At 34.3% G+C, this 10,000-nt stretch overlaps 2 protein-coding genes across 2 annotated transcripts in view; one reads left to right on the top strand and one right to left on the bottom strand.

Moving 5' to 3' along the window:
* LOC147471430 (uncharacterized) overlaps positions 1–8,125 on the bottom strand; it is a 24,592-nt gene extending 16,467 nt beyond the window's left edge. The window contains exon 1 of the mRNA XM_086539393.1: positions 8,090–8,125. Within this exon, the coding sequence (XP_086395519.1) occupies positions 8,090–8,125 (36 nt within the window). The remainder of the gene's footprint in view (positions 1–8,089) is intronic.
* A 461-nt stretch (positions 8,126–8,586) lies between these two features.
* The window catches only part of LOC122253916 (uncharacterized), a 15,197-nt gene continuing 13,783 nt past the window's right edge, over positions 8,587–10,000 (top strand). The window contains exons 1-3 of the mRNA XM_086538892.1: positions 8,587–8,777; positions 9,466–9,707; positions 9,989–10,000. The exon at positions 9,989–10,000 is cut by the window's right edge and continues 277 nt beyond it. Of these exons, the coding sequence (XP_086395018.1) occupies positions 8,652–8,777; positions 9,466–9,707; positions 9,989–10,000 (380 nt within the window). The 5' untranslated portion in view covers positions 8,587–8,651. The remainder of the gene's footprint in view (positions 8,778–9,465; positions 9,708–9,988) is intronic.

Genomic DNA, 10,000 nt, shown 5'->3' on the forward strand with positions numbered 1-10,000 from the left:
AACACACCCCACACACCAAACCACACATAACGCCAGAGAATCCCTTAGTATTCGTACCCTTTTTTAAAATTATTTATAGATTGGGGAGAGGCCTATGCCCTGCATTTTGGAAAAAATAAAAGGTTTTACGATGATTTTATTTTTATTTTTATTTATATATTTATATATATTAAAAAATATATTATAAAATTTTATATATAATATAACATTTATTATTTTTATATACTTTTAAAATATTTAAAATATATTTATAAATATATATAATATTATATAATATTATATTTTATATATATAAAAATATTTTGTATGTGTGTGTGTGTGTGGTGTGTGTTTGTGTAGGGATGTATATTTTGATTTTGTCCCCATGAGTTTCCCGTTTGAGTGGGGAGGGCTATTGTTTTTCCCCCCCTTGGCTCTCTCTCTTAAAAAAAAGGGAAAAAAAAAAAAAAAAAAAAAAGACCCCAAATCCCCTTGGGGCCCCTATTCGCAAAAAAAAAATGCATCCAATTTTCACATTTCGCCCCGTGTTGCCAGGGGGGGGGGGGGAAAGACATGGACTATACGTTTTTCTCACGCGGTATTTTTCCCAAAGCCTTCTAAGAATAAATTAGGGGAAAAGGGGAAAGGTCACCCTGGCGGGAGATAAAAAAGAACACACATGCTCTTTTTCCCAAAAGGGCCCCGGTTTAATTTCCCCCAAAAAAAACCTTCCCATGTTTTTGGATTGTCCGACTCCCCCATTGTTTTGTGTGTTCGTTTTTTTCCTTCTTTTCCCCCAAAAATGATGGGGATGAAAAGATGATAAAGCAGAGTGAAAAACGGGGTTTGAAGTTTAAGGGAAAAAGTAGAGATAGTAGAGGAAACAGGTCCCCAAGGCAAAAAATTTTTCATAAATTTGGGCCCCCCGCCACATTTAACCGGCGCCCCAAAATGAGGGTTTAAACCCCTTTCGGTCCCCCCGAAGGGAAACCCGGCGCCCCCATACCTTTGCCCGAAAATTTTGGGAAAGGCCCACTCCCGGGGGGGGCCGGGGCCCACCCTTTTCTTCTCGTTTTTTGTTTTCCCCTTGTCACTCCCCCCCCTCTGGGATCACTTCTCCCCTTTTCTCTCTTTTTCCTTTCTTTTATTTTCTCTCTCTCTCTTTTTCTCCTCTTCTCCCCTCTTCTCCTCTCCCCCTCCTTTTTTTTCTTTTTTTCTCTCTCCCTCTTTTTCTCTCACCCCTCAATCTCTCTCTCTCCCCCTCCTCTTCTCTCTCTTTCTCTTTTTTTCTTTTTTTCCTTTCTCCTCTCTCTCTCCCCTTCTCTTCTCTCCTCTCTCCTCTCTCTCTCTTCCTCTCTCTCTCTCTCCCCCCTTTTCTCCCCCTTTTCCCCTCTCTCTTTTCCCCTTCTCCTCTCTCCCCCCTCTTTTTCCTCTCTTTCTCTCTTTTTTTCCCCTTCTCTCTCTTTTTTTTTTTTTCCCCCCTCCCCCCCTCCTCTCTCCCCTTCCCTCTCTCCCCTTTTTCCCTGCATGTTAGTTCCCCCAACCCCTCTCTCCCCTTCTCTTTCCCCTTCTCTCCTCCCCTTCTCTCCCCTCTCTCTCTCTCGCCCCCCCTCTCTCTCTCTTTTCTATTTTCACTGTTATCGAAAAAAAAAAAAAAAGGAGATTGTGGAAATTTTCAAAACGAATCTGGGAAAATTTTATTCTGTGAATTGGAGCCCATCGTCATAAAAAATCAACACCTGTTTGCCGCTACGATTCAGCATGTGATACACCCCATATATATATAATCACAAACACACACACCACCACACAAACCCCACACACAAAACACCACACACACACACACACACAGACACACCCCACACACACAAACACACAGTTTATAGGTGTGTGGGTGGTGTGGTTAATTTTATTTTTATTTATTTAATTATTTATTTTAATATATTTTTATTTTTTTTAAATTTTAATTAATTTATATTTATATAAATTTAAATATATATTTACTATATATAATTTTAATATATTTTTTTTTTTTTTATTTTATATATATATTTTTTATATATTAAATTTTATAATTTTTTAATTTTTTCCCCAAAACACACAACACAACCACAACATGTATAGGGAGGGTATATGTTTTACAAATGTAAAATAAATATAATATATATTTATATTATTTATAAATTATTATATTTTTTATTTTATTTATTTTATATTATATATACACAAACACACAAAAATATTATATTTATTATATAAAAATTTTAATTATAAAATATATTATTTATATAAAATTTTTTATATTTATAATTTATTTTTTTTATTTATATATAGTTTGATTGATATATAACAAACCACACCCCTCCCAAACACACACACACACACCAAACCACACACCACACACACCCCCAAAACAATAATAATATATAAAATTTATATATAAAAATTTATATAAAATTAAAATTTTATAAAAATATATATAAAATTTAATATTAATATATAAAATTTTATATTATATAAAAATATATATATTCTAATTATATATATAAAAAAAAATTTATATATATTTTTAAATATATATAATTTTTTATATATTTAATATATAAAAATAATATTTTTTAAAATATATATGTATATAATATAAAATATATTTTTTATATAAAAAAACAAAAAAAAAAACAAACTATATATATATATAAATATTATATATATAAATTTATATATTAAATTTTATATTTTAATATTTATTATATATAAAAATATATATTTTTTAATATATATATATTTAATTTTATATATTTTATTATAAATTTTTATATTTTTTAAAAATATATATAATAAATATATTTTATATATATATGTATATATACATACATTATATATATATTATATATATATATTTTAAACATATTATAGTAATAATATATATGTAAATGTATACATGTGTATTATTGTTGTATGATGTTGAATTATATATCAACTATAAATATATTAATTTAAAATATCACAAACTATACACACTACACAACTATCAGACATATTATATATACACACACACACACACATCAATAACAACAATATAAATACATCACAAATACTAGATATAATATATTATATCATATATATTTATTATATATATTATAGTGGTATATATATATATATAAAATCTATATATATATTTATCTATATATATATATATATTTTTATATATATATATATATATATATATATATACTATATCAATATATATATATATATCATTATATAAAATTATATTATATATATATTGTATAATATATCATATATATATATATATATGTATATATTATATATATATAATATTTTATATATATAAAATATATATATATACATAATATAATATATATATATATATATAATATTATATATATATATATATATATTATATATATCTTTATATTATATATAAAATATATATTTATATAATAATAGTATATATGTATATATATATACATATATATATAAATTTATATTAAATTTATATATATTTATATATATATATATATTATATAGTATATAATATATAATATAATAAAATATATTATATATATATATATATATATATATATATATATATACATGTATATATATATATTATATATATATTATATATATATATATATATTAATATATTAGATCTATACCATACTTCAATCTTATATAGGTTCGAATCTCAAGTAAAATTTTAATATATTATAATATGTTATGCATATTATCTTACATGTATATATATATATATATATATATTTATCTATATTCTACTATCTATTATCTATATATATATATTCTATATATATATATATATATATATTATATATATATACTATATATATAAAATATATTATATATAACATATATATAGTATATATATATTATATATATATATAATATATATATATATATATATTATATAAAATATATATATATTATTGTGTGTGTTGTAGTATGATATATATATATATCATTATATATATATTTTATATATATTATTTATATATATATTTTAATATTTATATGTATATATTATATATACATACTATATATATATATATATGTATACATACATATATATATTTATATATATATTATATAATATATATATTAATATATATATATAATATATATTTAGTATATATATATATATATATACTGTTGTAAATATATATATATATATTTTATATATATATATATATATATATATGTATATCTTATGTTACTTTGTGTGTTACTATGTGTGTTATTTGTTTGTATGTGTGTTGTTGTATTATAATATATATATAATATATATATATATATATATTATATGTATATATATATTTATATATATATATAATATATATATATATAATATTTAATATATTATATATATAGATATATATATATATACATTATATGTAATATATTATTATTTTATATATATATATATATATGTATAAAATTATTATATATGTATGTAAGTATGCTTCATGTATTTTGCTATATATAATATGTAGTAGCTTAATATTATACAAGTATATTTATATGTATGTATGTATGTATGTGTGTATGCATGTATATATGTATGTATGTATGTGTGCATGTAGGTATGTATGTATGTATGTATGTACGGGTATGTATGTATGTATGTATGAATGTATGTATGTATGTATTTATGTATATATGTATGTATATATTTGTTTATTCGTATATGTATGTAAGTACAGCATATGCATATCAGGTCAACAGCAAAGCATCAATTGAACAGCCGATTCTCAGTGAATATTATCAAAATAAAAATGTCCAAGAAGTATTTCCGAAAAGGCGAATCGCGCAATTGAATGCTCGGTGATGTTGCATGTGTTTCAATGTCATTTCAAATCAACTTCAGGAAAACATGTTGTGAAAAATAATGCTTATCTCGCGTTTATCTTCCAGAAGGATATCTTTCTCCTGCTTGAACTTCTTACAGTGTGAATATAGTTTTTTTTTTCTTTTTTTCTTTTTTCTTTCTTTCTTTCTTTTTTTTAATGCATCGATCGTACATGTTGCCAGGCTATCGTTATCGCTGTATCTTTTTATGCTACTTTTGTTTTAGGATGTTACTATTTTTGTTCCTTTTCTTGTGAAAATAATAATGCTGTGATGGATGTTATTCTTACTGATAATGCTTAGTTCTATATTACGGTTTTTTTTTTTTTTTCTTGTTTTTCCTTGTTTCTTTTTTTTTTTTTTTTTTGGGGGGGGGTATATTCTCCCGTCTCTCTTCATCTCTTCTATGTCATGTCTTTATTGTTATCTCTATTATTATTACTATTTTTATTATCATTTCGATCATTTGTTATCGCCATTATTACTGTTACTGTTATTCTCTTAACATTATCATTATCACATTTATCATCATTATCATCTTTATTTCTATTATCATCACCATTATCATCATTATCAATATTACAATTATCATCAATATCAAAATCATTATCAATATCATTACCACTATCATCCTTATCATTAAAATCCTCATCATTATCACCATCACCACCATCATCATCACCATCACCACCATCATCATCACCATCACTATACACCACCGACTCCTCTTCGCAACCACGCCCTCGCCACGCCCCTGTTTCTTTCCTCTGACGAAGACACAGACGGCGAAGGTCCTTGCGCCTCAGAGATGGGAGGACAACTCACAGCTGCAACGCGTTTAGATTCCTTGCAGCAAAGGGGAACGCCAGCCCTTCCTTGCAGCAAAGGGGAATGCCAGCCCTTCCTTGCAGCAAAGGGGAACGCCAGCCCTTCCTTGCAACAAAGGGGAACGCCAGCCCTTCCTTGCAGCAAAGGGGAACGCCAGCCATTCCTTGCAGCAAAGGGGAACGCCAGCCATTCCTTGCAACAAAGGGGAACGCCAGCCCTTCCTTGCAGCAAAGGGGAACGCCAGCCATTCCTTGCAGCAAAGGGGAACGCCAGCCATTCCTTGCAGCAAAGGGGAACGCCAGCCATTCCTTGCAGCAAAGGGGAACGCCAGCCATTCCTTGCAGCAAAGGGGAACGCCAGCCATTCCTTGCAGCAAAGGGAAATGCCAGCCATTCCTTGCAGCAAAGGGAAACGCCAGCCATTCCTTGCAGCAAAGGGAAATGCCAGCCATTCCTTGCAGCAAAGGGAAACGCCAGCCCTTCCTTGCAGCAAAGGGAAACGCCAGCCCTTCCTTGCAGCAAAGGGAAACGCCAGCCATTCCTTCTAGAAGAAAGGGAAACGCCAGCCATTCCTTGCAGCACAGAGGGTGATTTAGAAAATACTCACTCACTCACAGATATACTCACTCACTCACAGATATACTCACTCACTCACTCACACTCACTCACTCACACTCATTCACTCACTTATTCACACTCACTCACTCACACTCATTCACTCACTTATTCACTCTCACACTCACTCACTCACTCACACTCACACTCATTCACTCACTTATTCACTCTCACTCACTCACTCACACTCACACTCATTCACTCACTTATTCACTCTCACTCACTCACTCACACTCACACTCATTCACTCACTTATTCACTCTCACACTCATTCACTCACTTATTCACACTCACTCACTCACTCACACTCACACTCATTCACTCACTTATTCACACTCACTCACACTCACTCACTCACTCACACTCACACTCATTCACTCACTTATTCACTCTCACACTCATTCACTCACTTATTCACACTCACTCACTCACTCACACTCACACTCATTCACTCACTTATTCACACTCACTCACACTCATTCACTCACTTATTCACTCTCACTCACTCACTCACACTCACACTCATTCACTCACTTATTCACTCTCACTCACTCACTCACACTCACACTCATTCACTCACTTATTCACTCTCACTCACTCACTCACAGATATACTCACTCACTCACTCACACTCACTCACTCACACTCACACTCATTCACTCACTTATTCACACTCACTCACTCACTCACACTCACACTCATTCACTCACTTATTCACTCTCACTCACTCACTCACACTCACTCACAGATATACTCACTCACTCACTCACACTCATTCACTCACTCATTCACTCTCACTCACTCACACTCACTCACAGACATACTCACTCACTCACACTCATTCACTCACATACATACTCATTCACTCACACACACACTCATTCACTCACACTCACACTCACTCATTCACACCCTCACTCACTCACAATCACCACGGTGGCATTAAAATAACATTTCACTAGCTCACTCAACATTCAATCATCACTCATTTATACACTCACTCATTCCCTCTCACACATCATCACAGCAATCACTCACTCCCTACACACACACACTCACTCCGCATGCACTCACGGTAGTCACTACTCACTTATTCCCACTCACTCACGATATACTCACTCACTTCACTTTTCATCACTATCCTTATCACTCACTCCACACCCTCACTCACACATATTCACTCAACCCTCACATACTCACTCCGACACACTCCTTCACTCACTTATCAAACTCTCCTGGCACTCATTCCACTGCACGCCTTATTCTCACACTCACAGATCTACACATCTCACTCATTCACACTCACTCTCACTCACTCACTACCACACTCATTTCACTTCCAATCACACTCACACATTCACCTCACATATTCACTCTCACACTCATCACATCACTTATTCACTCTCACTCATTCCACTCCCTCATCTCATCACTCTCACATCCTTCACTCACTTATTCACCTCTCACTCACTTCACACGCATCACTCATTTCAACCTTCACCTATTATACATCACACTCACTCATTGCCACTCACTTATTCAAACTCACTCACACTCATTCACTCACAATTCACTCACACATCAGGTCACCTACACTTATTACACATCACTCTCACTCACACTCACTTCATTCACTCACTTATTCAATCCACTCAATCTCACCACCTCATTCACTCACTTAATCACTCTCACTCACTCACTCACACTTATTCATCACTTATTCACTCACTCACTCCTCACTCACTCACAACTCATTCTCACTTATTCACTCACGACCTCACCCTCACGCTCCTACAGCGCCTCACACTCACACTCATTGCACTCACACTACTCACTCATCACACTACTATTCATCACTTAATCACACTCACTCACAGATATACTCACTCACTCACTCACACTCACTCACAGATATACTCACTCACTCACTCACACTCATTCACTCACTTATGCACACTCACTCATTCACTCACACTCACACTCATTCACTCACTTATTCACTCTCACTCACAGACATACTCACTCACACTCACACTCACTTATTCACACTCATTCACTCACTCATTCACTCTCACTCACTCACACTCACTCACAGACATACTCACTCACTCACACTCACTCATTCACTCTCACTCACTCACACACGTGCGCATACACGTGTTGCATCAACATCATTTCATTATGGCAAAGTACAAGTACATGGGAAATGAAACACCTGCTGAGTTGCCTTCGCTATCACCGAGATAAAAGTTATCTTACGCAATGTCTCGCCCGCACGCCCATCTGTATAAATACGTTGGGCGCTCCTGGGGTCGGCACTTCTAGGTAGCGTGAGAGGAAGTCATGGCGGCGCGAAGAGAACTAACTTTATTCCTCCTTCTGGCGGTGGCAGGCTGGACGCAGGCCTTTCTCGCCACGTCCCTGAACACGAGCGACCCTGATGTGGCGTGGATTTTGTGTCCGGAACAGGTATGAGGTCCTTGGCTTCTGTTGGAACGTGATATAAGAGAGAGAGAGAGAGAGAGAGAGAGAGAGAGAGAGAGAGAGAGAGAGAGAGAGAGAGAGAGAGAGAGAGAGAGAGAGAGAGAGAGAGAGAGAGGAGAGAGAGAGAGGGAGAAGAGAGAGAGAGAGAGAGAAAGGAGAAGAGAGAGAGAGAGAGAGAGAGAGAGAGGAGAGAGAAAGGGCAGAGAGAGAGAGAGAGATAAGAGAGAGAGAGAGAGAGAAAACAGAGAGAGAGAGAGAGAGAGAGAGAGAAAGAGAGAGAGAGAGAGAGAGGAGAGAGAGAGAGAGAGAGAGAGAGAGAGAGAGAGAGAGAGAGAGAGAGAGAGAGAGAGAGAAAGAGAGAGGAGAGAGAAGAGAGAGAGAGAGAGAGAGAGAGAGAGAGAGAGAGAGAGAGAGAGAGAGAGAGAAAGAGAGAGAGAGGAGAGAGAGAGAGAGAGAGAAGAGAGAGAGAGAGAGAGAGAGAGAGAGAGAGAGAGAGAGAGAGAGAGAGAGAGACAGAGACAGAGACAGAGACAGAGAGAGAGAGAGAGAGAGAGAGAGAGAGAGAGAGAGAGAGAGAGAGAATCACCTCTGTGATTGATGTAGCGTATTGCATTAGCGTTGTTAGCGACTTTCGCTATTTTTGGTAGATTACGCAACCTTCCTCCTGTTTCAGACGACGGGCGTGACTCGCGACCACAAATGGATCACGCGCGAGGCCATCCGACGCAACCTCCGCCAGTTCTTCCTCGACTACCCGCCGGCGTCTGAGCCAGGCTTCAACGTGCCCACGGATGCCAGCCTGACGGAGCTGTATCATGCTTACTACGGTGCTGCCGCGTCGCCCGCCCGCTTCATCAAGGCGGTCAACTCCATCGCGGCCTCCAACGTCAAGGCCGATTCACTTCCTCAGCTCAAGTGAGTCAACTGAAGACGCGACTGCAGCGAGGCAAAAACATATCTATATACATACATACATACATACATACATATATACATATATATATATATATATATATATATATATATATATATATATGTGTGTGTGTGTGTGTGTGTGTGTGTGTGTGTGTGTGTGTGTGTGTGTGTGTGTGTGTGTGTGTGTGTGTGTGTGTGTGTGTGTGTATGTGTGTGTGTGTGTGTGTAGATTCATTTCGCACGACGGCTCCCTAACGCATGAATGCCTTCTATCCAAACAGGTACGACCCAGA

This window comes from Penaeus japonicus, unplaced genomic scaffold, assembly GCF_977035675.1.
Source record: "Penaeus japonicus unplaced genomic scaffold, GWHDUDI00000001_assembly GWHDUDI00000008, whole genome shotgun sequence".
In the NCBI taxonomy this organism is placed as follows: domain Eukaryota; kingdom Metazoa; phylum Arthropoda; class Malacostraca; order Decapoda; family Penaeidae; genus Penaeus; species Penaeus japonicus.